General features: G+C 44.6%; 5 protein-coding genes and 2 long non-coding RNA genes across 10 annotated transcripts; 4 read left to right on the top strand and 3 right to left on the bottom strand.

Moving 5' to 3' along the window:
- Nucleotides 1-4,525: 4,525 nt before the first annotated feature.
- On the bottom strand, nucleotides 4,526-7,446 carry LOC103628925 (uncharacterized). The gene is made up of 2 exons (XM_008650116.4): nucleotides 6,764-7,446; nucleotides 4,526-4,928 (listed from the first exon to the last, which is right to left on the bottom strand). The coding sequence occupies exons 1-2, from the start codon at nucleotides 6,972-6,974 to the stop codon at nucleotides 4,777-4,779; spliced, it is 363 nt and encodes a 120-aa protein (XP_008648338.1). The 5' UTR covers nucleotides 6,975-7,446; the 3' UTR covers nucleotides 4,526-4,776.
- Nucleotides 7,447-7,564: 118 nt separating this feature from the next.
- Nucleotides 7,565-8,281, bottom strand: LOC111589546 (uncharacterized). Its single transcript, XR_002748610.2, has 2 exons — nucleotides 7,976-8,281; nucleotides 7,565-7,915 (listed from the first exon to the last, which is right to left on the bottom strand). It is a non-coding gene; the product is annotated as an uncharacterized lncRNA (long non-coding RNA).
- Nucleotides 7,984-13,914, top strand: LOC100284604 (uncharacterized). Of its 3 annotated transcripts, none has more exons than XM_023300290.2 (15): nucleotides 7,984-8,140; nucleotides 8,250-8,630; nucleotides 8,895-9,031; nucleotides 9,395-9,498; nucleotides 9,642-9,708; nucleotides 9,899-9,991; nucleotides 10,067-10,231; nucleotides 10,324-10,464; nucleotides 10,555-10,632; nucleotides 11,112-11,224; nucleotides 11,316-11,376; nucleotides 11,656-11,823; nucleotides 11,919-12,020; nucleotides 12,258-12,347; nucleotides 12,434-13,914. In XM_023300290.2, the coding sequence occupies exons 1-15, from the start codon at nucleotides 8,134-8,136 to the stop codon at nucleotides 12,494-12,496; spliced, it is 1,770 nt and encodes a 589-aa protein (XP_023156058.1). In that variant the 5' UTR covers nucleotides 7,984-8,133; the 3' UTR covers nucleotides 12,497-13,914. The 3 variants fall into 3 exon arrangements, with proteins under 3 accessions (XP_023156058.1, XP_035815530.1, NP_001150971.2); XM_035959637.1 differs by having other exon boundaries at nucleotides 8,039-8,140; nucleotides 8,221-8,630; NM_001157499.3 differs by lacking the exon at nucleotides 7,984-8,140 and having other exon boundaries at nucleotides 8,237-8,630; nucleotides 12,434-12,802.
- LOC100276761 (uncharacterized) lies at nucleotides 13,042-13,746 on the top strand. Its single transcript, NM_001150476.2, has one exon. It carries the CDS (start codon nucleotides 13,100-13,102, stop codon nucleotides 13,688-13,690), a length of 591 nt encoding a protein of 196 aa, NP_001143948.2. The 5' UTR covers nucleotides 13,042-13,099; the 3' UTR covers nucleotides 13,691-13,746.
- Nucleotides 13,915-15,710: 1,796 nt separating the features above from the next.
- LOC100282987 (XPG I-region family protein) lies at nucleotides 15,711-20,280 on the top strand. Its single transcript, NM_001155891.1, has 14 exons — nucleotides 15,711-15,866; nucleotides 15,987-16,144; nucleotides 16,256-16,320; nucleotides 16,612-16,739; nucleotides 16,862-16,913; nucleotides 16,994-17,066; nucleotides 17,228-17,301; nucleotides 17,847-17,906; nucleotides 18,103-18,259; nucleotides 18,345-18,444; nucleotides 18,545-18,627; nucleotides 18,726-18,826; nucleotides 18,907-19,037; nucleotides 19,405-20,280. Exons 1-14 carry the CDS (start codon nucleotides 15,799-15,801, stop codon nucleotides 20,219-20,221), a joined length of 2,067 nt encoding a protein of 688 aa, NP_001149363.1. The 5' UTR covers nucleotides 15,711-15,798; the 3' UTR covers nucleotides 20,222-20,280.
- Nucleotides 20,281-22,023: 1,743 nt separating this feature from the next.
- Nucleotides 22,024-24,092, bottom strand: LOC100381470 (uncharacterized). The gene is made up of 2 exons (XM_035959858.1): nucleotides 24,004-24,092; nucleotides 22,024-23,338 (listed from the first exon to the last, which is right to left on the bottom strand). The coding sequence occupies exon 2, from the start codon at nucleotides 22,705-22,707 to the stop codon at nucleotides 22,153-22,155; it is 555 nt and encodes a 184-aa protein (XP_035815751.1). The 5' UTR covers nucleotides 22,708-23,338; nucleotides 24,004-24,092; the 3' UTR covers nucleotides 22,024-22,152.
- LOC118472146 (uncharacterized) lies at nucleotides 22,379-26,862 on the top strand. 2 transcript variants are annotated; one of them, XR_004850025.1, is made up of 6 exons: nucleotides 22,638-22,726; nucleotides 23,164-23,238; nucleotides 23,905-24,192; nucleotides 24,585-24,637; nucleotides 25,134-25,174; nucleotides 26,438-26,862. It is a non-coding gene; the product is annotated as an uncharacterized lncRNA (long non-coding RNA). The 2 variants fall into 2 exon arrangements; XR_004850024.1 differs by lacking the exon at nucleotides 23,905-24,192 and having other exon boundaries at nucleotides 22,379-22,726.
- The last annotated feature ends 593 nt before the right edge of the window (nucleotides 26,863-27,455 follow it).

Raw genomic sequence — 27,455 nt, 5'->3', positions numbered from 1 at the left:
GTCCTGGCAGGGAGAGTGTACTGTCCGGAGAACAACAGGGAGGTGACGCCGAAACTCTTTCTCGGACCGGAGTAGAGCATGGAAACTAACACCATCTACGCAACCGCGGGCTGTCCAAAAAACGTGGACAATTCGAAACTGATACATTTGTAGATATGCAAAGATCTGCATATCTACACCGTATCACTTTCGAACGGGAGACGCCTAACTGGGTTAGGTGATCTACGACCATGATGCGGATGTAGAGGTTATACCTAGGGTGGCGGTGGAGTCAGGCTGGTGGGGCTGTGGCGGGTCGGTGCAGTGGCGACGGGACGCGGTGCAGGGAGACCCGCAGCGGCTAGGAAGACAAGTATCTTCTCTGTAAAAAAGAAACACAAGTCTGTTAATACAAAAGCCTAGCAACAGAAAATTTCGGCAGCACCTCCCCTGCACGGGGAGGTTTCAAAATCCTGCAAATAAAACTATCAGCACGATGGCTGACATCCACGCATAATTCAACGGCACGATGGCCGGCAATCCACAATACTAAAACTAATCATTTCATATAAATCATACACGTATAACATAAATCAAGTAATCACCTTAGAGGTTTCGGCACGGTCGAGACGACGGGTCGCGGGCGAGGCGCCTGGCGGGCGAGGGCACGGCGGGCGCGACTGCGGCGAGCGCGAGGGCGGGCACGGCGGGCACGGCACGACGAGCGCGGGCCTGGGCGGGGCGAGCGCGGCGTGGGCGTGGGCGCGGCGGCGTGGGCGCGAGCACGGCCAAGCGTGGGCGCGGGAGAGTGTGGGCGCGAGCGCGGGCGAGCGTGGGCGCGGGCGAGCGTGGGCGAGCGTGAGCGCGCGCGGTGTGGGCGAGCGAGGGCACGGGCGCGACGGCGTCGCGGCGGCGCGGCGGCGAGCGAGGGCACGGGCGCGACGGGCGCGGGCGACCGCGGCTGGCGAGGGCCGGCGAGGGCCGGCGACGGCGAAGGCGGGCGAGGGCCGGCGAGGGCCGGCGAGGGCAGGCGCAGGCGACCGCGGCTGGCGAGGGCCGGCGACGGCGAAGGCGGGCGCGGGCGGCCGCGGCTGGCGAGGGCCGGCGAGGGCGGGCGCGGGCGTCCGGCGAGGGCGCGGCGCGGTGGGGCGGCGAGCCGGCGACGGTGCGGGGCGGCGGCGGTAGCGCAGGGAGGCGGCGGCGGCGCGAGTTAGCGAGAGCAGAGAAAGAAAGGAGGAAGAAGGGTGCGGGCGAAGTATATTCGCCTACTTTGCCGAGTGCCCGTGATCTGGCACTCGGCAAAGTTTTTTTTTAATTTTTAAAATAAACTTTGCCGAGTGCCAGATCGGTGGCACTCGGCAAAGGATCCTTTGCCGAGCGTCTGCCATCTGACACTCGGCAAAGATGAACTTACACATCTTTGCCGAGTGTCAACCTGGGGACAGTCGGCAAAGCATACTTTGCCGAGTGTCAACCATTAGACACTCGGCAAAGTATATTTTTATTTTTTTGATTTTGTCTCTCAAAATTTTTGTGGTATGTTCCTACACTATGTAGACCTACATGTATCATTTGTGGACAATTTTAACAGAGTATTCAATCGTTAGTAGATTTAGTTCGTTTATTTGAATTTCTTCGGAAAATTTAGATTTGAACTGCAGGTCACTCGAAACTTGGAAAACCGTGCATGCAAAAATGATATTCATGTTACTTAGCATAAGTTACGACCGATTCCAGGAGCGGACCGGAAACTTCGAGCAACATGCTCACTAAACATGGCCGTGAACTTGGCATCCACATGTTTAAAAATTGTATAAAACACAAACAAAGTCAGAAAATCATGAAACTTGTCCACGTGTCATGATATCATATGTACAGGCTGTGATAAAAATTTTAGAATGTTTGGAGAAAGTTGTGAGACACTATGTGTAGAAACCTAAGAGGACTACACATGAAATCATAGAGTTTCAATGTGAATCTAGAAGGTTTCTACAGATAGTGTCTCACAACTTTCTCCAAATACTCTAAAATTTTTATCATAGCCTATACATATGATATCATGACACGGGGACAAGTTTCATGATTTTCTGACTTTGTTTGTGTTTTATACAATTTTTAAACATGTGGATGCCAAGTTCACGGCCATGTTTAGTGAGCATGTTGCTCGAAGTTTCCGGTACGCTTCTGAAATCGGTCGTAACTTATGATAAGTAACATGAATATCATTTTTGCATGCACGGTTTTCCAAGTTTCGAGTGACCTGCAGTTCAAATTTGAATTTTCCGAAGAATTTCAAAAAACGAACTAAATCTACTAACGATTGAAAACTATGTTATAATTGTCCACAAATGATACATGTAGGTCTACATAGTGTAGGAACATAACACAAAAAGTTTGGGAGACAAAATCAAAAAAATAAAAATATACTTTGCCGAGTGTCTGGATAAGACACTCGGTAAATCATCCTTTGCCGAGTGCCAGATGCGCGGCACTCGGCAAAGAAGCATCTTTGCCGAGAGCCGACTGTTGGCACTCGGCAAAGACTGACGACCGTCAGCTTTGGGACGGCCGCTGACGGCCCTTTGCCGAGAGCCCCATTTGCCGAGTGTTTGACACTCGGCAAACATGGATTTGCCGAGTGTGGACCTGTACCGAGTGTCCTACGCTCGGTAAAGACGCTCGTTACCGAGAGCCAAGCTTTGCCAAGTGCGGCTCTCGGCAAAGCCGTCTTTGCCGAGTGCCCGAGAAAAGGCACTCGGCAAAGCGTCCGGCACTCGGCAAAGGCTCTGATTCCGGTAGTGGAGGTAACCAGGTTGTACCCAAAAATAATATAATTGTAGCCTATGCTCCTTGCTCTATACAATAAGCTCTTTGAGTATCTTTATTATCCTAACCACTGTGACAATTGTACATGCCTGAACTTGAGATATGAGAATATGCAAAGGTAACCAACATTTTTAGTAATAATAATTGGAAGAGTAAAAGTGGGCTTAGGGGTGTTTGAATGCACTAAAGATAATAGTTAGTAGCTAAAATTAGCTAGAGACATCCAAACACCCTAGCTAATAGTTCAACTATTAGTTATTTTTAGTAAATTAGCTACTAGTTAGTTAACTATTTGTTAGCTAGCTAATTATACTAGTATAATTTTAGATAACTAACTATTAGCTCTAGTGCATTCAAACACCCCTAAGACTCTAAGGGCAGCGTCCATAGCCCCTTATTCCCCCGCCCCTCCCACGCCCGCGTAATGAACTAGGCACCCAGCCCAAGTCGTTTCCCTTCCCCCACGCCTGCGGATCTCACCCTCAACCGCACATGGATGCCGCCCTCTCCCACACCGTCACAACGAATTAGGCACCCAGCCACCGTTGTTTCCCTGCCCCCTCCCCTCACCGCTTTCATGACTCGGCCACCGTATTCCTACGTGACCGACTACGTTGCCAGGATGAAGGCAGACAGGAAAGCTGTCGAGCTCGTCGGCGGCGACGTGGGCCCTTTGCGCTCAAGCCCGGGCCCTTACCGCCCGCTCGCACGCCCTGCCCTCATCTAATCCTTCGCGCTTCCACCCCTCGACCGTCGCTTCCCCGTCACTCGTTGTCGTCTCCCTTTGCCGATCGGGACACGGAAACGCTCAACGCAAGCAAACCCTAGCCGTCGAGCTACGGGGAGTCACAGAGGGATGAAGAGTCTGGACCAGCCCAATGACCCCACGTCCCCGGCGGGGACGCAACAAACGTGGGGGCTGTCTCCCGCGAGCTCCCCGTCGGGGACGGCGTCAGCGCCAACGATTTCTGTCTCGGCACGCGTCGGATCTCAAGGTCACGTGGGCCGTCCACGTCGTCTAGGAGATGAAGGTTCTGGTACCTAAGGCCAAGTGACAGCATCCTATCTACAAGGACCCCGTGCACCTTGCCTCCTAGACCGCTTGTGAGTTCTATAAACCCATCCATTGCCCTACGGTATGTGAGTTCAAGTTTTTTTTTCTTATTTAGTTTTCAATGATTGCCGTGCTTGGAATGGGATTAGAGAATGGAGATGCCAAATTTAAATCCGGCCCATGTGAGAAAAAATACATATTTATTTTTGCTACGTTTTGTTAACTGATTTATTTAATGTTTGAAATTCAATGGTACATACTGATTTGGGGTAATTGGGATAAGAAGGCCCATGTGTTCGTCTCTTTGCATGCGCTCAACCATGAATCTTGATTAGTACAAGTTCAATCTTACTATTGCGATAGCCTAAAGTTGGGGAGGCAATAAATAAAGCCTAAGGTTTACATTTACAAGTTATAATGTTTGTAGGTAATCTTATTTTAGTTGCTCAGTATGTGAAAAGTCAGAATCATCAATGTGCATTAATAAATATTTGGCAAACTTCTTTCCAGTTATTTTTTTGAGAACGGAAGTGATATCGCAGGCAAGATTGAACTGGCAGTTACAAGTTACTAGTCAAGTGCCCGTGCGTTGCTACGGCACGCAAATTATTCATGTACAATGATTACATAAAAACAAGTAACACATATTATGGATCACAATCTTATAAATTATACAAATCAATTTACAATCAAACGTGAATATACATTAAAATTCATAATGGAGAGGCACCAAGCTGGAACTCCTCTGCCCCCAGCACTTACTGATTTTCTTAGGCACGATGAGACATTAGGAGCCAAGGATCACACTCATAATACAACAAAACAGCTTGTCCTTTTTATTTATTTCATTCACCCTATTTCACTCCGCTTATGCCCTACTGTACTCAATGAGCAAAATAAAGTGGATTGTGCAAAAATCAGACAGCTAATGAATTCGACTGTGTAGGAATCAGGTAAGCAGAAATCAGACAGCCAATGAATTCGATGAGCAAAATAACAAAATACCTGTGAGGCCGGTTGCAAGCAACCACTCTAGCTTTGTCAGGCTCCACCTTAGTTGTGCAGGGGTCTGTGAAAAAAACAATGCTAATTATAAGGACAGGGTAAGAAAGATATACATGAGTAGTCATCTATCTATTCAGATACCACTAAAAAATCAGACAACTAATGACCAGGATTGTTGATCTGTTCAATGCAGAATGCTTCAAACAATCAATAAAATATAAAATTCAAACCTAAATATTTCCAGAAGAATAGTCAATCAGGGAAGTTTAGTGACATCAATGCATTCACTTCGCTTATGGAATAACAATTGAGATCAGTGCTCAAGGGCAACATCAAATCAATTCCCAACATTAGGAGCCAAGGATCACACTCATACTACAACAAAACAGCTTGTCCTTTTTATTTATTTCATTCACCCTATTGCCTTTTCCTAGTCTCTCTTGATACAGTAACCACCTTCCTGTATTTGTAGGCATATATTACAGCAGGCAGAGGAAACCTTCGGAACGCGACGACAGTGTATTTACACCCATAGCTGCAATGTATCCCAGCGGTCACACACTTCCTGATCGCAAACAGGAACCACGGTTTGGTATTTGGCGGGTATTTGTAGGCATATATTACAGCAGGCAGAGGAAACCTTCGGAACACAACGACAATGTATTTACACCCAAAGTTGCAATGTATCCCAGCGGTCACACACCTCCTGATCGCAAACAGGAACCACGGTTTGGTATTTGGCGGTACGAGCAAGGACTGGGACGACATCCGTCAGTTCATTGCTAGTCTGGAACGCGCCTCTGAAAACTCCTCTGCGATAGCCAGCAAAATCGGAGGTGGCAAATCGACCAACCATTCTGTGGAGCGAGCCGAACAAAAAGAAAAGGGTGACATAGTAGTTCTCGATTTAGATGACGAGGATGGAGATGGAAACAGTCCAGAACACAATAAGTTGGCATCTGAGATGGACAAAGAACTCGGGACATCTGTATTGGCTCGTAATATCGCAGAAAGGATGGCAACTAATGGGAGCCAAACATTTGAAACTGTGCATGCTTATGGAGGCAAGAACACGCAAATTGTTCCGTATGGCCAAGGTTCTACTCTGGTGAATCAGTTTCCTTTGCAAACCAGTTGGCAACCATCTAGTGGAAGGTTCCATAACTTGTAGCGACCTTAGGTAATTGGCACCAAAGCATCTATACACTGAAAGTACTACTTACCCAAAAATATATGCTACTTGGCACATACCAATTTAAACAAAATAGGTAGGCAATGCGTCTATGCCCACATATAGACAGATACAAAACTCAATACCAAGAAAATGGTAAGCAATACATGAGTGAACTTAAACACATCCTATTCATGAAGATAAAAGGGATGTTTATGGTAGGCGCAACAGTTTTTGTTTACATATAAGTACTAGGTACGATGATCCTGGAACACAGTTGGATTACAATGGGATATGAATCAGGACTTACGTAGGAAACTGAACCCTCCCTCCCTCCTATTATTACACCATGGGGTGGCACAATCTGTTGCAAAAGGCACATTCATAAATGCAAAAAAGGTTGTCCGTTAACAAATATAAATTAGTGTCTTCTCCCATCTGAAGTCATGAGCATGACAAATTAAAACTTCCCAGCATGCTTCACAGTGACGTTGAACCTAAACTGGCAAACAAATACAAGTCGCAGCGTACAACATTCGCAGAATCGGACCAGATTTGCAAGCAATTCAACAACAACCGTCCAAAATGGGGGGTTACAACTTATACCACACGAGGGGGGCACAAACCCTAGCGCTGACAAGCATCGCACGACAACGTCCACGCTAAACAATTGGAGCCCGCGAGGACAAAGCTGGAGCCTAGAGCGAGGTGAGAGTATATGCCCTTACCCTGGGAGATGAGCCTCTCGACGGCTATGTCAGGGTCCATTCCGCAGTCGCAGAGCGTGGCGTAGATCTCGCCCTCCGAGCGGTCGGCCAGGATCCTCTTGAGACTCTGCACCATCTTCCTTGAGGCGACCGGGATCGCCACCGCATTCGCCCCGTCCGGCGCCGCGTAGGAAGGCTGTCTCCCTCCGCCGCCACGGCCATCGCCCCTCATGGCGCTCCCGCTACCGCCCCCGCAGCCACCACAGGAGCCTCCGTCGGCTCCTCCCCCTCCTTGATCTGGGGCGACGACGGGTGCGAATTTCCGTCGCGGTCGTGGTCAGGCTCGGGGATGGGGCGCTGGCGCTCGGGGATGTAGATGGCGCGATCGCGAGGTCAGGGCGCGGCGGATTTCTGGGCGCGGCCGCGAGGTCGGCGCTCGAGGAGGGCTCGTCGGCGCTCGGGGACGGGGCTTCGGCGCTTGGGGACGGGGATGGGGCTGCGGGGTCGGCGGGGATGGCGGCTGCGGGATCGGCGGATGGAGGCTGCGGGGTCGGTGGGGTCTGCGGGGTCGGTGGCTGCGGGGATGGTGGATGCGGGAATGGCGCGGGCTGCGGGGTCGGCGGGGATGGCGGCTGCGGGATCGGCGGATGGCGTCTGCGGGGTCGATGGGGTCTGCGGGGATGGTGGATGCGGGGATGGCGCGTGGGTTTGCGGTGATGGAGGGGTGTTTTTGTAAAATGGTGACGCAGGCGTGCGACGGGTTGGTTGGAAGAAGAATAGAGGTCTTTTTATAAAAATATGACGCACGACGACCGTTGAAACTGGTGCTTTAAGTATAGTATAGATATAGAAATATCACTTACAGACTATCTAACATTTTATCAACACACGAGCATCCTATAGAACTATTAATTGTATCGGACAGGGGCTACAGGCTGAGGCGAGATTATTGCGGTTATGAAAAACAACTTGCTGGGCTTCGCTTGTTTAGAAACAATACAGTGGGCTTTGACTGAATAGCAACGAAACATGGCCTAAAACTCCCGTTTGGAAAAGCTCTCGTCGTCTCGCACCTTGAGCTCCGATTGGAACAGACGTTGTGACTTCATTTAGAAGCATCAAGCTTTAGTATCGGGCCTGCCACACCCACCGTACTCCGATCCATGGCGGCACCTGGGAATGAAGGCGTCAGCAATAACACGGACAGTACACAGATCGGGAGGTAGAACTCACGAGTCACGAGGGAGCTGGCGGCAAACTCCCCTCCATAGCTGTATCCATCGGCTGGTGAAGGTCAAAACACTTTGCCGAGAAGGTAGAAGGATGGGGAGGAAGAACTCACCGGACCTCTCTGCACTCTGCAGTGAGCAGGACATGGAGTCGGCGTCCATATGAGCGGTAATGGTGGTGACGGTGCTTTTTCAATCGGGAGTTTTGGGCCGTGTCTCGTTGCTAAGCCCATGGCATTGTTTCCAAAGAAGTGAAGCCCATGGCATCTGCATTGCAGTTGCAGCCACGCCAACAACTGGGCAGCGGCGACATCTGCATCTCCCACCTCGTCTCCCTCCCGTATCTGCAAGCCTTGATCCCGCCGCCAGCCATCCATCCAAGGGAGCCATGTCTCCATCCGGCGAGCTGCTGGCTTCCATCTCCTCCGTCTTCACTGTCGCCTTCGTCCTCCTCGCCTGCGTCGAGCTCGGCGACGCCGCCGCCGCCGCCGTCGGCGTCTACCGCCTCATCCAGTACGACCTCGCCGGCGCTCCGCTCGGCTCCCGCGCCGCGGTCCTCAACCACCACGCTGCCGCGCTCCCGCTCCCCGCCGGCGCAGACCTCTCCCGCTCCGCCCTCGTCGCGCCGCTCCTCGACCTCCCGCTCTCTTTCCTCAGAGGTCAGCTAACTCTAGCACTACTGCTGCATCTTCTTAATTATTATGCACTACTAGTAAGTAGATCTCTTCCTGCCTCCACACACACTTTTCCTAGTTGCTTTGCTACCCACTGTTTCCAAATCTGCTGTGCTCATTCCACCTATGAGATAATAATGACCATCAAACATGAACTGTGAATGACATTTCTACTAGTGCAGCCAAAACTTATAGACCTAGTACCGCCTTTTACCTTTGTTGCTCAAAACTCTTACGATGCCTTCTCAGAGTACCTGGTGGAGAAAAAACATCTGGGGGGATTACTCATTCTGCTCCCGACAAATAATGACAGTGTGGATGACAAGGGGCAATTCAAAGGTGTACTGACTGAGCTGGAGAAGTTGCTTCTGCATGAACAAGTTCCAGTAAGCTACAGTTTTCTCTTTGATCTAAGCAAGTAGCTCAGTTTGACTCCGCATCTATCACACTAGTTATTCTAGACATCCTTCACCTTTTTTTTGGTAACGGTTCAGCATGTGTGTGACATAACACGCCGCTGGTATAAACATATAACACAACAACAAAACATTGATTCCACAAAGCTAAGATGCATCCAACTCCATTAATCTGCATGAAAAATGGCTTGCTTCATCGATTAACAGTCTAAGAATTGATTGCGTTCAAGATCCTGAGATAATCTATGCCTATTCCCTAATTGCTTGAGTAATCCGCTCACTTTTCTGTCTCATATTACGTCTTGGCTAAACTGTGTTCATTGCTTCATGCAGTATCCAGTGTACTTTGCTTTGCATGACGACAATCTTGATAACCTGCTGGCAGATATCCATAGAATTGCCTCCACAGGTCAACCAGCCTCTGCAACAACAGGAGGGTAATACTCATGAGAAATTGTGCATATTTTAAACTGGCCAGCCTTTTTGCACTTCGAGCCCTAACCCAACTACAATGTGTGGAAAGTTTGAAACTGCCAGTCTCATGGTTTTTTGTTCTGATATTTTTTATTTCAACTCGTAGTTACAAACTTGTCGTATCCTCAGCAGAGCCTAGAAAAGTGTCATCTCCAACCATTTCTAATATCCAGGTAGCCTTTATTCTAAAATCAATTTACTGTCAATTAAAATGTGCTTTATTTTCTTAAGTTCACTTTGTGGGGTTTTCCCCTTCAGAAGCAGCTAAATAAACATGGAGCCCTATAAGTGACTGTTCCAAACTATTTCCCTTGTTCCTTTTGGAAATCTGAACACATTGAAACTGAATCTTTTGACTTGCAGGGATGGTTACCTGGATTTAAAGGAGAGGGTGATAGCGAACAGCTTCCGACTATTGCCATAGTTGCAAACTATGACACCTTCGGTGCTGTACCTGTATGTTTATCCAAGTGTTCCCAGAATGTTTGTTAAAGTTCTTCTAGATGTCTTGGATAACGTGGATTTTCTCAGGCACTTTCTGTGGGAAGCGACAGCAATGGAAGTGGAGTTGTGGCTCTTCTAGAGATTGCGAGACTATTTTCACGTCTGTATTCAAATCCTAAGACAAGGGGCAAGTACAATATTCTCTTTGGGTTAACATCTGGTGGACCCTACAATTACAATGGAACTAGCAAGGTAAGTACCCATTTGTTTGATTTAGCAACTAGGTCCTTTGTGATTGTGTCATCTGTGTAAGCAACTTACAGCTGTTTTTTTTAATGATGCAGTGGCTTAGGAGTTTTGATCAGCGTGTACGCGAGAGCATTGACTACGCAATTTGCTTGAACAATGTTGGTTCCTGGGGCAATGACCTCTGGATGCATGTATCAAAGCCTCCAGAAAATCCCTATATCAAGCAAATCTTTAAAGTATGTTGATCATTTGAAGCTTGTTGGTCTATAACCTTAGCTATCTGTAAGGATAGTCATATTGATATCTGTGAATTTATTTGCTTTCAGGAATTTTCAGATGTTTCTAAAGAAATGGGTGTTTCAGTTGGAATCAAGCACAAGAAGATTAATGTCTCAAATCCCAGAGTATGTACTTGATGTTTCAAGGATTAAGTATACCCTCACATTGACTTCAGTTCCAGTCAGGAACATTTGAACAACAAAAATGCAATAGGCATTAGATGGCAACACTCCTTTTGAATGGACATATACAATAGTAATCTGTGTAGAACTGGTGACTAAACCTATACATCAAGTATGTGGAATAAAACATATGTTTCTTATGTTCCTCTTATTCACCTATCCGTTGACGGTAGAGTTTTAGTAAACTTTGCATTTTGATGGACATCACTATCTACACCACTGTTATTGTAACTTGCATCGCACTCACTACATAGTGCATGTGTATACTAATCAGGGTTTGCATGCCGTTTACCTTAGTGCTTGTTTAATGTTTACTGAATGTGAATTGGAATTATGATGTGCCTAGTTGTGTTCTTAAATTCTCCTATTGCACTTTATTGTTGTGTCTGTCTCACCGTGTATCATGCTTTGCAAACTTGTAGGTAGCATGGGAACACGAACAGTTCTCAAGGTTTAGGGTGACTGCACTTACTCTTTCAGAAATGTCTACCCCTCCTGATTTTTTGGAAAGCACTGGCGGTCTTCATGACACTAGGTGAGTCACATCCAATACATCCTGAGTCTTTTGGGGGCAAGCACTCCAATCAATTCTAATACTTATATGTTTGTTTCCCCGCTTTTGGCAGAGAATCTACAGATGCTGAGTCAGTAATCCGAGCTGCCAGATTAGTTTCTGAGAGTCTTGCGGTGAGCTAAACCATTTGCTTCTCAGTTAGTGCTTGGACAGTTGTTTTTTGAGTTTTCGGTGTACATGTTTATGCGGGTGGGTGGATTAAGGGGAGGAGAAGCTGATGCAATTTGGAGAGGGTAACGTCTAGTTTCATCTATATTAAAAGGGTTTACAGTGCAATATTTGTTGTTTGATGTGAAGTCATTGGGGGCTTGGATCATCATATTGCATTATTGCTACTACCAAAATGATGATTGAAAACTAAGTCTACTGGCTGCCTCATGCTCTTTTTACAGAGACGCATCTATGGACTGAAGGGAAGGAACATAGATGTTTTTGCAGAGAATAGCAGCTTAGCCATTAATCCTCACTATATCCGGTCCTGGTTGGATCTGTTGTCACGGACACCACGGGTTGCACCTTTTCTGCAGAAAAATGACCCCTTCATAGCAGCACTGGAAAAGGTTTTGGATGGTTGCTTTGAATGGTTTCATCTCTCTCACAGTCTCACCTGGTTCCTGGTTTTCTGGCAAGACATGACATTGGTATCCTGGTGCAGGAACTGTCTGCACACACTACTGATGTGCGTGTTCAAAGTGATGCGCTTGATGGCATGTTCACTTTCTATGATGCGACGAAAGCAACTCTAAATGTCTACCAGGTATGTTTAAGTGGCCACAAAACAAGCCTATGTGCATTTTGTTCTTGTTTTGATTTCAGAATAGCATGGTCTGTAATGCTCTTATATACTGTCCTGATAAATTACCTGGCGAATGAATATTAATTAATCGCCATGAAAGGGTATTCAGATTTGGTCATTCAGTGCCACTTTTTAGTTGTGCTTTTGAGACATCACCAGGCAGGTTGAGACTATCTCACACAGCCATTATTGACCCAGGTTGCAGGTGTTACTTTTGATCTGCTGTTCCTTCTGGTGCTCGGCTCCTACCTGATTGTTCTCTTCTGTTTCCTAGTGATTACTACACGGGTATGGATGATTTCTTTGCTTGGTTTACTTTGGATAGAATGTGCTTTGGCGCAACTGAGAAAAGTGCATGCCACTTGCTTGGGCAGGGTGTTGATGATCTCATTAACATATTCCGGCGGCCTCCATCACGCAAACTCAAGGGTGCATAGGCTAGGCTGTGTTTTGTGTATTAGCGCCAGCCAAGAGACCGCATGCCTAGTAGTCATTAGAAGAAGAGATAGAGATGAGGATGACAGGCAGGCAGGCAGGCTAGCTTGCTTCCCACAGCACATAGACAAACATTTTTTTTCCTTTTTGTGTCAGGAATTTCGACTGTAATTTAGCTGTATTTTGGTTACAATTCTGGCTTATTCGGGGTGGACTGGTGGCGGTGTCTGATGAGAGACAGAGAAGCACACACCACCACGCCGCCTCTGAACTTTGGATGCTGAGAAATTCTTGTCTGAAACACAAACACTGAAGGCCTGCCGTGCCTGTGTTTACTTGTTGTCTGAAATATAAAAAATAATAGAGAAGAGGAATATAAAGTCAAAGCGAAACGAAGCACCTACCTTGCAGGATGAGATACTGGAACATGGAGATAGGCCAAGAAGATCGTGATTGAATTTCAGTCCCTTGATTTTAGATCGGACGGCCGATAGATAGATAGTAGGATGGATAAGGCAGTGAGTGATCCAGGGCCAATGGGCCATCCAACAAAGAGTCAGCCGAGTCTGCTCTGCTGCTCCATCGGATCTCCCGCGCGCCAAACCATGCCGACGCAGCAAGCATGTTCTGCTGCGGCAGCATTGAGATCGCGGCGGCCTTCCCCTGCATCCACGACGACGACCTCCCGGCAGCTGCGGCTGCGTCCGCCTCGTGCCGCCACCGCGGGCGTGCGGCTGACGGTGTCGGACGCGGAGCTGGAGTCCCGCGGGTTCGCTGTGCGGCGCACGGCGGAGGGCATCGACGTGGCGGCGCTGAACGAGGTGTTCGTGCGCGTGGGCTTCCCGCGGCGTCAGGAGGAGCGGCTGCGGCGCGCGCTGGAGCACAGCCGTGTGGTGTGGCTGTCGGCCGGGGAGGAGGAAGGGCGGCCCGTGGCGTTCGCGCGCGCGGCCGGGGACGGCGTGTTCAACGCCGTGGTGTGGGACGTGGTGGTGGAGCCGTCGAGCCAGGGCCTCGGGCTGGGACGCGCCGTCATGGAGCGCCTCGTCGACGAGCTGCGGCGCGACGGCGTGGCCAACATCGTGCTCTACGCCGAGACGCGCGTGGTGGGGTTCTACCGCCTGCTGGACTTCGCCATGGACCCCGACGGCATCAGGGGGATGGCATACTACCGCAAGTCCACTACTACCGCCGCTTGATTCGTCTCGTCTGTCTTGAACTCATTCATCAATGAAGGAAGTCGATCGAATTCCCTAAAGCCCCCCATGTTTGTATGATGTAGATATGACATGGTTTATTTTTATCACTCATCTCATAGTTGCTCGTTTATTACCTTTCATTTTATATTCCGCGAAAACGATCTAGCTAGAACATGTACTTATATTTCCCGCAAATCAAGCAATATAAAAACCTCACTTCTTTCCTCGTCCTCCCGCCATGAGCTCCTCCTCTTCGTCTTCGACGACTCTTCTCCTCGCAATTCTCTGGAGATGCTGGATGGAAGCCTATCTACTACAGTGCCATGCTGCCGTTTCGGGCGTAGACAGCAGAAGCATTGTCCAATACTCCAATCCAAAAGCAAATCAAACATTTTGGTCAAATTTCTCGTGTGTCGCATTCTCGCATCTTCTGGTTTCATTTGTTGATCACAGTAGATTTTCGTAGTGCGCGCCTGTGGTTGGTAGTGCATAGCGTAGGTGTAGCAGAACGAGGAAATTAGGGGATCAATTCATGGCTCTCGCTTGTTTGTTGCAGCTGAAACATACAATGAGCTTTGCTAAGGATGATTTTCATTTCAACTGGGTGATGGGGAATGCGAAGGTGAAACCGATATATATATATATATATATATATATATATATATATATATATATATATATATATATATATATATATATATATATATATATATATATATGGCGAAAAATGCATTCTTGGTGTGTGAACCAAGTGGTAGCCTCATCTTGATTTTTAGTCAGATTTCTTTTCTTTGGTCTTCGAGGGAATTTTGTATATATTAAAGCGGGCAACCAAGTGGTAGCTTACTTATAGGGTTGAAAACGGACGGAAAAAATCTCATTCCGACCCGTACCGTTTTCTTGACCCGTCTGTTTCCGTATTTACGGAAAAATATGAAAACAGGACGAAAATGAGAGATGACTTATTCCGTCCGTTTTTGCGGGATCCCGTTTTTTTCCGGATTGAACCCGTATTTATTCCATATTTGACAAATATGAGACGAGCCTAATATGCGTTAGTATATAAACTAAATCCTCGTGTATTTAAGTGACAAATTATAGCATAATTGGCCATTGTAACCACCGACTCTTTTCAAATGACAAGTGATCTAAAATCTTAAACAACATCGGATGTAGCTAAATGTACATATTTAGCAACCAAACAACAATAAAATGTTGTCTCTCTCTATATCTATTTGTTTTATGTTATTATTTTGCCAATCAATCACTAGTCAAACATCAATAACATTTCTATTTGTATTAAATTATGAGTTTCCGTTAGTATTTCCGTTTCCGTTCGTTTTCGCAATTCTGTTTATCCCGCTCCCGTTTTCGTTCCCGACTATTCCGGACCCGATCCCGTTTCCGATGATAAAATCCGGATACGGAAACGGGAGAGTGATTTTTCCGTCCGTTTGCATCCCTACTTGCTTATTTATCACTTGTATTACGAAATGTATATATACGACTTGTTTAAAACGATATAATAGTGTTATCACCGATTTTATTTTCTAGCGCGGGACAGTTAGGCCCCGTTTGTTTCCTTTCATTTCGAGGAATTGGAATCTTACTAATGGAATAGGCTATTTTTGTAGAATATGACATTCCACCACTTTCCAAAGTTATCATATAAGCCTACCTCAAATTCATGAGGTGAGAGATGGAAATGGATTCTATAGATTTACATGCTATTTTTCCGATGTACAACTTATAGCACATTCTTCTACTTGCGCCTTTATAACATAAATGTAGTATATAACTATCTCTCTCATATGATTTAGGATAATATACAAATATATTACATATATAAATATATAAACTTAATTAGTTTTGTTTAAATTATAATTATTAAAATGGAATTCAATTTCAACGAAACAAACGAGCCCTTACAGTAATGTTTAGGAATTCAATAGCGCCACTGACTATAATAATAATTTTCCGCAATCAGGGTGTAAAAGCGTGTTTGAACCACAGAAGCAAACGAATCCGCGACCCTCCGACAGTGCTGTTTTCCGTTAGAGGCTTCTCGTCTTCCCCGGCTCAGGCAACCTCCAGCTGCAGCGGCGGCGATGGGGGTGAAGAACCTCTGGGACATCCTTGACTCCTGCAAGAAGAAGCTCCCGCTCCAGCACCTCCAGTAAGTAGATCAGGACTCCGCTCCCACTGTACCTGTATCCCCTTCCCAAACCTTGACTGCGGATCCTCCCTCATCCGCCGCCTCCAATTCCTCTCTTCTTATGAATGGTGCTGCAATAAGGAACAAGAAGGTGTGCGTGGATCTTTCCTGCTGGCTCGTGCAGTTCTGCAGCGCCAACCGCTCCCCGGCCTTCCTCAGGGACAAGGTGTACCTCAAGAACCTCTTCCACCGCATCCGAGCCCTCATCGCCCTCAACTGCAGCCTCATTTTCGTCTCAGGTTCTCTCTCACCGTTTCTTTTAGGACCCGGAAATGGCAATGCATAATGGCCATGTTGAATCAGATAACAAATCAGCCTAAAATTTCTTCATTTCTCGCTCTTGCCTTCAGATGGGGCGATTCCTTCAGTCAAATTGGCTACTTATAGGCGCCGACTGGGATTAAATGCTGCTGAGGTTGCTGCTGATGCTCTGTCCCCTTAATTTTTTTGGGTCATTTGGGGGTGTTTGGTTTGAAGAATCAATCCATTCTAAATGCATCATGGGTTCACTCCATAAATTTAGTGGAATGAACCCATTCCTTATATTATTACTAATTATTAGCCTATGATGAATGGAATGGTGATGGATCAACTCATCCTATTTCATAAACCAAACAAGAAAGTGAGCAGCGAAAAGATGATGGACTACCTCATTCCTCAAATCAAACACGCTATTAAATTCTCCCTTGGAATCAATTCACCCCAGGCTACTCGAGAGGAGGCCAACTCACAACCTCTGACTTCTTTGCGTCGGAACAAGAGCTCAGAGTTCTCACGCATGATCAAAGAAGCCAAGCATCTCGGGTTGGCCCTTGGCATCCCTTGCTTGGATGGGTACTACTACTCTCTGCCCCAAGAAAACTCTACTTTAAGTAGCACATATACCAGTAAATCAGTAATGCCATGGCCACATGACTAATCCTGCCTCTTTGTTTAACTGCTCTGTTCTTTATCAGCATGGAAGAAGCCGAAGCACAGTGTGCATTGCTTAATTTTTCTTCCTTGTGTGTAAGTACAATGCCTTGTCATGATATTAACGAAACCAACATTAGGCGCATGTTTCTGATGTACCATCTATTCTGTTTCAGGATGGCTGTTTTACATCGGATTCAGATTCATTCTTGTTTGGTGCAAAGACAGTTTATAGAGATGTTTTCATAGGTAACAGCCTTTTTTCTGAGCCTTATTGCTCTATTTTGTTAATCACGCTAAGAAGTCTTATATTATATGCATTTTCTGCCCTCGTTTTTATACTAGGAAGTGCCTTGTTTATGTAGCCTAGACCCTAGTGATTTTCTTATGCTCTCGCTCTCTCTGATCAGGAGAGGGTGGTTATGTAATTTGCTATGAAATGGAAGACATTCAGAATAAGCTTGGTTTCGGCAGGAACTCACTGGTACGTTGCATGATTTTTCCTGCTTTAGCTAAACTTATGGTACCTCTTCTTAACAATCATTGATAATCTCCATCCATTACCATATCTCGTAGGAATACAGGAAAATCGAATGTTCCCCTTCAGTTACCAGAAAACAAATGATTGTCTTTGAGAGATACAGCGAATCGAGTTTTTAGTTGCCCTTTCTAAATACAGTGTCAAAGTACTAGTTAAGTTGTAATATCTTATGGTAGAAGAATCTTCCAGTGAACCATAGTGCAACCTTGCATTTGTTTCTTGGTTTGGCTGAAGGTTACTGGAAGTTATATAATCTAGATAATTCAGATAACTCATCTCCCAATCTGCCTGACCCTGAAATGAATGTGCAATAAAGATACCATTTTTACCCAACTTAAAGTCTTCTCATTATTTTTTGTTCCCTTGCCTTCACCTGCTCATTTATTCTTTGCTTCTGACTAATAGTCTTTTGTATGGTGTTCCCTAATTTTTTATGCAAGACTGCATAATTTATGACTTCTTTCTTTCAACTTTCATAATCTTTTCAGATATCACTTGCAGTCCTTCTTGGTAGTGACTATTCTAATGGAGTCCATGGCTTTGGCCCAGTAAGTACCAAAAATCACAGACAGCATCCACACATGGACTTTTGACTCAGCAATACTAATTGTTTAGTAGTGTCTTCTACTAACTTTATTGCTACTGTTTTTGTTTACTGTCCACAACTCCATGTAATCGTAAAATCAAAGTAGTGAAGCTTATCACTGTTTTCTCTTTCTTGTAATTCTGTCTGTAATCGTACAGGAAGCAGCATGCCGCCTTGTTAAGTCTTTAGGGGATGACACCGTTCTTGGTCAAATTTTGTCCGATGGAGTTAAACCTGCAAGAAAATGTAAAGGAAAAGGCAGTGGCGCCAATGCAGGGACGGTTGGTGGAACGTGCCCAAAAGCAAGTACCTGTGGTAAGCAATCTTCTGTAATTTTCTCCAGATATTTAGCTACATACAATTGGAGATTCGCTGTTTATATATATTTTTTTTGTTACAGAGGTTGGGATTAACCAAGATTCTGGTAGTCAATTTCGTGACATAATAAATGCATATCTGGAGCCAAAATGTCATTCACCAGATTCAGAAGCTGTGCAGAGGTTGGCTTCCATCTTTCCTTACTCTCTTGAATGACCCACGTTGTCAAATGCTGGTCTAGTTGGCTTATTGGTTGATGTTGAGTGTTCATTCTGCCTCCAGGGCATGCAGCCAGCGGCCATTTCTTCGTTCACAACTCCATCAGATATGCGAGCAATACTTTGCGTGGAGCCCTGTGAAAACTGGTACCCTTGAAATCCCTAACTGTTGTGCTTCCTTTTATCAGATTTATGTGTACATGAGAGAATTCCCCTGAGCTATTTCCTTGAAAACATGTCTACAGATGAATATATCCTTCCAAAGATTGCTGAGAGAGAACTTCGAAGATTTTCAAATCTCCGCTCCACGTCTTCAGATCTAGGAATGAAACCTTCGCTGAATGAGGTATAAGATTTGATTTCTGAGCGCATTTCTGAACTGGTCATGTTACATCTACTTTTCAAGGCTGATTATCTAATTCACAGATTCCTGTACCGTGTCCTGTACTGGCGATTGTGAAGCAGCGAAAAGTTCAAGGAAGTGAATATTATGAGGTTTCATGGAGAAACATAGATGGGCTCCAAGTTTCAGTTGTTCCAGGGGAACTTGTTAGAAGGTAATTACACTTTTCCTCCTCCCATAGTCATTTGTTTGTTTATCTACTTTTACCATCTAGACAGTGATGTTTCATAGACTGGACTCACCTTTCGAAATCAAATCAATACATGAAGTAGAACATCACATGTTTCTATTCGCAGCTTTCGTGACCTTTCTCGGCCGGGGCTCCGATTGAGCTTCTTCTGAATATAATACCGTGGGGATTATTGTAGAAATGAAATTTGCTAGTTGGATTCCATTTGATATGGAATCAGTTGACTTGGCTGATGTGATGATTTAGCTAACATAAAGTTTCCATTTGGATTTGTATTTAATGTATGGGAAATTTGACATGCCTTACCTGTCACCTATCTATGCAACTGCAGTGCTTGCCCAGAAAAAATAACTGAATTTTTGGAAAGCAAGGATGCTCAGAAGAAACAAAAGAGGAGAGCTAGGCCAAAGAAATCTGGTCAAGCTGCCGTAAAAGACGTGGATGCGCAGCTCCAAGAATTGCTACTTGGAATTGAATCTGAAAGTGGTAGCTTTCCATGTACGGCCAATGGCCCTCAGACAGCAGCTATACAGATGGTTGCACCGCTCCAGGAATTTGTTGATCTATCTTCTCCATCACCACCTATACGATCTTGTAAGATTGCCAGGTCCAGAAAGTTGAGTGATTCAGACACAGTAACAATGGATGGGATTCATCTGCAGCACCAAAGTCTGCAGATTGGATCGATGGAGTCAAATTCGGCACTGGGTCTTGAGCCAATTGATCTGTCATCACCCTCGCCTTGTGCTGCTCATAAACCCCAGGCTGCTCCAGAAGCACCACCACTGTGTATGGAGGCAGAAAGAAGAGCCCTTTGGGATATAAGCAATTTGGTCGAGAAAGAACCCTCCTGTTGCAAGCATGAACCTGGAACAAATGTGCAGGTGGAAGAGTCACCATTGTTCAGGCATGGGACTGGGATGGCAGGCGAAGCTGATTCTTCACGGAGAGGCGATGCGCAGAGTAGGGAAGTAGTAGAAGCTGCCATGATCGACCTCTCTTCTCCATCACCAGTTAAAGTCGATAATAGTAGAAGGAATGGTAAGAAGGATTGTGAGGCTGGCAGCAGCAGTCAGTCTCCAGAACACGAGAGGAAAGCGAGGGAGCTCAGATTGTTCCTAGACAGTATAAGAGACGAGTTGTATTAACATTCGATTGGATTGTATGTAAACCGATATGTGCAATGATGATGTGTGTTCTCCATTTCAATGGTATCTCATCTACTGGTGGTACAACAGTAACCAATGAATTGTGCAGGTATTGGAACCAGCAGAGAATGTGAATAGCAATCCAGCTATCAGAGCAACCAGTAGCACAATCAGAGCATCTATGATGCTGAAATTCCCACCACCTTGTCTTTTGCTTGAATCATCCTTCTTCTGTAAAGACGAGACGAACGACTGTCCGCTGCGAGATCCAGGCACCATATCCCAAAGGGATTCTAATGTGCTACAAGCTGATGCACTTTCTGGTTCCAGGATTGAAGAGCTCTCCGCGGCTGTTTCCAGTGCGGATGCACGGCCATAGCAGGCTTGGGAAATCGCGTGAATAACCTGAAAGATGGTAAAGAGTTCACATCCAAGCCCTCGAAAGCATGGTATGGTATCAGCAAGTGGAGCCTGGCATTTTTTTGCATAAATAAGAGGGAACCATTGAAAAGAAGAAGCTGACAGTGCTAACCTGCGACAAGGCAGCAGGGGATGTGGCCTTGAATGATGCCTCGGAAGCCCATATGTAAGTAAGCGTGCAACAACAGATTGCTGAAGAATAAGAATTCATGGTGTGAACCGTGAGTAGGGATGGCAATGGATGTGATTTATCCGCGTACCCGCGGATAAAAAACCCGTTGGGCACGGTTTTGGGTACGAGTTTGTACCCATGGATACGGATACGGGTAGCACTTGATATCCGTGGATATTTTTAAAACGGATATGAAAAATCAATATCCATACCCAAATACCCGAATATCCATTAAAATATCTTGTAGTCTCGTCCCACAAGTGGCAGGCTTTTAAGTGACCATCGCAGTCGTCTCACTCCTAAAATGGTGGAAGCTTTGATGTGCATTCAAAGTTGGCTTCGTCACACTCTTAAAGGTGAACTTTTCTTCATTTTTCCAATATGTTATATTTGAAGTATATAGATACTAATGTGCATGCAACTTTATTTTAGATGCTGGTGATGGAAGATTCAATAGTTTTTGGTCTTGCCTTGAAGATAATGAAGAAGACATGAAAGGAGAATCTTGTGTGTTGGCTGCTGATTCTGAATAACCAGCTGGTCTTTGGTGTTGATTCTTATGGCTTGTGTGTTTGTAATTTTATCAATTTGAATAATTCAGATTTGATTTTGCTAGACAATTTTATATTGCTCGCTGTATGCCTTAATACATGTATCAGATTTCATTGCTGGACAAATTCTGTATGGTTGTATGTTTTTATCATATTTAAATTTGCTAGACAAATATGATATCATGTTTGAATTTGCTGGATTTAAATATGTTGTATGTGTAGTGGGCAAACGGATATATCCACGGATATCCGTTACCCGCGGGTAACGGATGTGGATACTATTTGTTATCCATAGCGGGTAACGGGTACGGGTTCGGATATCGGATATAAGTCGCGGATATGGATGTCCAGAGACACTATCCGCGGATAGTTTACCCGTTGCCATCCCTAACCGTGAGGTGTGGCGTAAGCGTAACGTAGTATAGTACAGTAGTACCTGCCGCGCGTGCTCGGCGATCCATTCGACATCCAAGTCGAGACAGGAGGAAGGGCCTTTGCCGCCGCCCTTGTCAGGTCTGGACTTGGGGGCGGCGGCGTCAGTGAGCGGAGACGAGAGAACGATCGGAGAAAGCGCTGAGCTTGCCGACGCCGAGGCCCACCTGGGAATTTCCAGTCATTCATTCTAACATCAGCCGTAGGATTCGGATCCAGTGAACAACCGGATTCTTCCAGGCGCTTCCTCCCACTCCAAATTTCTCTCCTCGCGCTCTCCTCACCACCACCCGCCTCTCCCCCACGCTTGCCCACGCCGCCTCCTCTCCCTCCCCGTCTCCCCTACGAGGGTGCTACTACCACCTTACCGGCGTTCGAGACCGAGGTGGCGGCTTTGCCGGACAAGGACGATCCTCCGCGGGCGCCGCCGCCACAGAGTAGATGGACGCGGAGAGGATGAATGCCCTGGAATATATGTTCACGCGACTGTCCCTCGCCGACGACACGTGCCTGAAGCCGGTGCTCGCCCACACCCCTAGCTCCCATGCGTCGTCACTTCGCTTCCGTGTTCTGAACATCTGTATGACGGCACAGCAAGTAGGCCCCTTCCGTTTCATCTCCCCATCCGCCTCTTCACTTCCGTGATGAAGCATAGAGGCCAGCACGCATGCGGCGAGCTCCAACCTCCAAAAGGGTTGCATCAGTTGAAGCATCGCAGTTCTCCACTTCGCACTAACATTGTCATCTCTTGCGTAATCGCGCAGACGCGGTGCCCGTCGGTGCTGGCTTCCTATAGTTTTTGGATCCCCCGCCTCCCCACCCATTCTTCTGCCACATCCATCCGCTCGCGCTGCTCTACTTAGCGCGGATGCACTATTGCGGTGTACGACCTTCACCATGGGGATCTCCATTAACGGTTATGGAAGAAAGGTTGGCTAGTGTGGACCATGCACGGAGGTTGCTCGATCGAATGTCCAACTGATTTTTTTGGGTTATCATATTTGCTACTTAGCTTGCTTGCCGCAAACGACACTGCAACAAATTTGTTTAGATTGTAAAGTAGGGTAGACTCATGTGGAACCATGCACGCATGATGCTTGATCAAATATCCCAATATTCTTTTGGCTAACATATTTGCATAGCTATACTGCAGCACATCTATTTAAATTGTAAAGCAAGGTTGACTCATATGGGCCCTACGGGGAACTTGCTGGATCGAATACCCCAATAGATAATTTTTGGCTAACACATTTCCATGGCTTGCTTATTCAAACCTCATTACTACACCAGCCATCTTTCCTATTGTATATACCTTCACATATTAAATGTTGCAGATACATACTAATTCTAATTGTGTTTTTTTGCAGTTCGCTCATCGACCTCATCAACATTGTGCTTGATTCACATTGCAATAGCTCCTGCGTGGTAACCTGATATCCAGAGTACGACCTTGATAAATTACAGATCTCTCGTCCGCCTAAACACCTGAACGACATTGTGATTATTTCACTGTTCAAAATCTTCTGTACCGTGAATTGCTATCTGCAATATAGGCTTCATCATTACAAACTCATATAAGTACGAAATAAGTTATATGGTAAAATGTGTATTCTCACATTCATCTTTAAGTCACTTCAGCTAATTATATGGGCATTCATATTTTTTTTGTTTAAATCTTCTGTACGGTGAACTGCTATCTGCAATATAAGCTTCATTATTACAAACTCGTATACATACGAAATAAATTACACGGTAAAGATGTGTATTTTCACATTCATCTTTAAGTCAGTTCAGCTAATTATATGAGCACTCATATATTTTTTTGTTTCTGAATATTATATCAACAGTTCGCACTGAACTGTGCCATTCATTGACCTTTTCTAAATGTATTGTTCACTTCCTATGTAGGTAAGTTTAGAAATAGTTCCAATTTCTTTCCTCCGTTTCATTTGGAATATATGTGCTCCGGCTAATAGTATATGATTCTTATTTTGTCATAACCCGTACTTCGCTTTTATAGACGCTAATTAAACTTAGCTACTCAAAATATCTTACATATACATGAATTTGTTGTGATGTTGGTGTTATAAATTTGGTGACCTTTGCAGTGTCCACTTAGTCAAATCCGAGTGCTTAAGTATTAACAGTGATTGGATCTGGACTTGTGCACACCGGTAAACACATGAACAGAGGAGATTAAGGATTACCGTCATGTAGATCTTGGCACGGCAATGGTAGCTGGTCGCCGTAGGTGTAGCCACTGTCCGTCCTGCAGAAAAGGAAGGGCTCGGATCCAGTTGCTGGCGCAGAGATCCGAAGCCGCCATGGGAAGAACTCTTCCAGTCACTCCGACTTATAGGCGATGAGTCCTTCTGTGGATTAGGGTTTAGGGCGAGGTACTTTTCTGCTACCCTTTAATACTTTATATAGCGTTGTGTGACCGGTGCCTCCAACCGAGGTCAGCGTGGACCCTCCCAATCAATGACCCGTTTAAAGAGATGGATGGTTGGGTTTAGCCCAATCCGGTCACTCAGCTGTCAGTTGGTTGTTAGACCTTCGTTGCTTTGCACGTGAAATTGTAGTTTTCCACGTCTTGCATGACATATACATTTATATTCATCTTTAGGTCAACTCAGCTAATTATATGGATACAATTATATGGATACTGTTATATTCTTTTGTTTCTTTATACTTTTTTGCTGACGACTACATCAACTACCTTGCATATTTTATAAATACATAAACTGTTGTTCATGACTAACAAAACTTACCAATCATAATTTTACAGCTCTCTCATTCGCCTGACCGACATCGTGATTGGTTCACACTTCAAAACCTTCTGTACGGTGAACTGCTATCCACAATGCAAACTTCATTATTACAGCCACAAATTACATGGTCAAATATGTATTTTCATATTCATCTTTAAGTCAGCTCAGCTAATTAGCTAATTATATGGTCATTGTTATATTCTTTTGTTCCTGGTTATTTTATCAATATTTCATGACGAATTGTGACGATTCATTTCCCAACCTTCAAATTACTCCCACAAAATAATCATTTCGTATCGACACAAAAGTATTCCAAATGTTATCAATACTCCAATCACATGACCACCAAAAAACATTACCCAAAATATTCATGAACAACGAAGGAATATAATGTCCACTCGAGCAAAGTACTCAACTCCATTGCTTGAGGATTCACCAACAAATGCTATACCAAAAACTCATACATTTGCACGTTCCCATGTAAGATTTCTCTCGCAAAAGAGTATTAAATTTTCAACCATGTAAATTTCTAACTCCTTTTTCACTTCCATTGATTTATATCGCAGGTTGCCTGATCTATTACATTTTCAGATGACAACAACACTACGTAAGTATATTTCCAATAACATTCCATTCACCTTAATATTATGTGCTTCTACTGCATATTCATACTTGATAACATTCATTTCCTTTTTTGTAAACAAACAAAAACAAAAACAGCTCAGAAACAACTTTTAAAGCTTCGCCTGAGGTAAAATTTAGTACATTAACATAACAACCTCATATTTAATCAAACTTAACTGTTAAAACATGCTTCATTACAGGATACAAATATTTTATCATCTAACGCTCCTGGAAGCTTAGGAGTATTTGAGGGCTCGTTTGGCAGAGCTCCGCTCCATAATTCTCTAGCTCCGAGTGCCTATTCTCTAATAGAGTAATTTCGAGTGATTCTCTAACAGAAGTGAATTTATTTGACAAAAATCGTTTGGTAAATAGGCCGTGAAGTGATTTTTGAGAGGTTGGAGAGTGGGGAGCGGTGGGAGGCAGGTTTTTTGGCTCCCACTTTATAGTGAAAAATAGAGACTAGATTTACTCCACTCCCACTACGAACAATTTAGATTTTATCGTTTAGCTCTACAGAAGTGATTCTTGCTGGGAGTGTGTCTTTGGAAACTTTGTCAAACGCTCCCTGAATCACCGGCACTTCCAAGTTCTCTTATTTTTAACTTCAAATGACAAATACTATGATTCAATAAATTCCTCATGAAACAAAGTAAACACCAGAGGTTCAAACTAGACACCGAGAGTTAGTTTGGGTGCCAGAAAACCTGAAGGGATTAGAGGAGTTAGAATACCCTTCTAAGCCAGAGGGGATTGGAGGGGCTAGAATACACTTCTAGCCCTGAAGCAGTCCAAAATCCCGGTTCTGCAACACCACCTACAAAACACAAATAAGGTACTTTCCTTAGCACCTTCTACCATTTGTCAAATCAAAATAGACATGAAAAAAATCCAACATGCACGCAGCTTTCTATTTTCCCTGGTATCTAAAATGGAAAATTAGTAAAAAAAAAATTGACTTAAGATCTGCATTTGTATTCAAGAAAAAGAGTACAACACAATCTACTTAACACGTTGATATCAGAAACAATGATACCCCCTTAATGATAATATTTGGTAATTGTATAACCTTGTGAAATTTGTAATCCTATTATACGGGTTTTTTAAACTAAACAAATGCATGCACAGTATAATCTTTTTGCTTTATTTCATGTTGCTAATGTTTCAAGCAAAGCAATTGCAAGAATCTCCCATTCAGATATTTATACCACAAATGTAACTTTAATATAAATGCCTTTTCATACAGGAATAAAAGGAGTGACGCCTACAGTTAGCCATAGCATCTGATGCTTTTGTTAAATGCAGCTCAGACTGATGATATGGTTAACTAGATGTAATATATAACTACTACTTTTGATTTGATGCCCACTGCGGTTCTAGGACACCCATAGCAAGAAACGACCCTCTTTTTGCATGTATACATGTCAGTATCTCATACTACCAAAACAAACACTTGATGAAGACATAGATGTGTAGCCTTGCAATGTCATACTTTAAATCTACAAATATCCCCTCCCTATGTAAATGTACCAAATTTATTGGCACATCATATTTGCCGCTTATACTGTAATCTACAACCGTATTTTAATATCGCGCGTAGGGGCGCGACATGCAATAGTTAATGAAATCGGACGGGGAATTGGGGATGGGAAGGAGCTATTTGCCATTACAGTATTTCTTATATCAGGCTTCTCTCTTCTGATACTTGTAATTTTATCTTCTTTATAATAGTACTCATAAGTGAGTCTATTCTTTAAAATGGTATTCTAACCCATTTTTAATTGTTTTTATTCTATTTTTTTATTTTCACCACCTAAATTAACCATGCTACTCTATCAGTTCTAGCATGAATTTAATAAACTCACAGATAAACTACAAATTGTTAATATCCGTATCTTGCTTGCTTGGATGTTATTAGCTGAATGAGGTCAGAGAGTCAAGAGCAACTGTTTGAACTTTCTTATCAAGTAGATAGTGTTCTTGTATGTTAATTTTATTTGGCATGAAGATAGAAAACGAATGACATATAAAAGGATCGTTTGGAGCTAACTAACTTCCTAGGGGCTACAGTTAGCCATAGGAAATTAGTCGTAGGAAGTTAGTCAGCTGATGGCGCTGATGACGTGAAGCTACTAACTTCTGAGAACCTACTAACTTCCGAGAGACTTCTTTGGCTGTAGGAAGTTAGCTAACTTTCTAGAGGGCTCTAGGAAGTTAAGCTAACTTTCGACGAAAAAATTCCGAGAGCCAAACTTCCGACGGGA

The sequence above is a fragment of the Zea mays genome, chromosome 6 (assembly GCF_902167145.1).
Source record: "Zea mays cultivar B73 chromosome 6, Zm-B73-REFERENCE-NAM-5.0, whole genome shotgun sequence".
Taxonomy (NCBI): domain Eukaryota; kingdom Viridiplantae; phylum Streptophyta; class Magnoliopsida; order Poales; family Poaceae; genus Zea; species Zea mays.
This window is presented reverse-complemented; position numbering and strand designations above follow the sequence as displayed.

What these genes read in the sequence shown, in the direction of transcription:
- LOC103628925 (XM_008650116.4), bottom strand. Translation starts at nt 6,974, where the DNA reads ATGAGGGGCGATGGCCGTGGCGGCGGAGGGAGACAGCCTTCCTACGCG. An exon ending in CGAGAGGCTCATCTCCCAGG is followed by an intron (nt 4,929 to 6,763) that starts GTAAGGGCATAT and finishes TTTTTTTCACAG; the next exon opens with ACCCCTGCACAACTAAGGTG.
- LOC100284604 (XM_023300290.2), top strand. An exon ending in GCCTCTGCAACAACAGGAGG is followed by an intron (nt 9,499 to 9,641) that starts GTAATACTCATG and finishes TTCAACTCGTAG; the next exon opens with TTACAAACTTGTCGTATCCT. An exon ending in ATATCAAGCAAATCTTTAAA is followed by an intron (nt 10,465 to 10,554) that starts GTATGTTGATCA and finishes ATTTGCTTTCAG; the next exon opens with GAATTTTCAGATGTTTCTAA.
- LOC100276761 (NM_001150476.2), top strand. Translation starts at nt 13,100, where the DNA reads ATGCCGACGCAGCAAGCATGTTCTGCTGCGGCAGCATTGAGATCGCGG.
- LOC100282987 (NM_001155891.1), top strand. Translation starts at nt 15,799, where the DNA reads ATGGGGGTGAAGAACCTCTGGGACATCCTTGACTCCTGCAAGAAGAAG. An exon ending in GGCATCCCTTGCTTGGATGG is followed by an intron (nt 16,740 to 16,861) that starts GTACTACTACTC and finishes GTTCTTTATCAG; the next exon opens with CATGGAAGAAGCCGAAGCAC. An exon ending in GAGTCCATGGCTTTGGCCCA is followed by an intron (nt 17,907 to 18,102) that starts GTAAGTACCAAA and finishes GTAATCGTACAG; the next exon opens with GAAGCAGCATGCCGCCTTGT.
- LOC100381470 (XM_035959858.1), bottom strand. Translation starts at nt 22,707, where the DNA reads ATGGAGATCCCCATGGTGAAGGTCGTACACCGCAATAGTGCATCCGCG.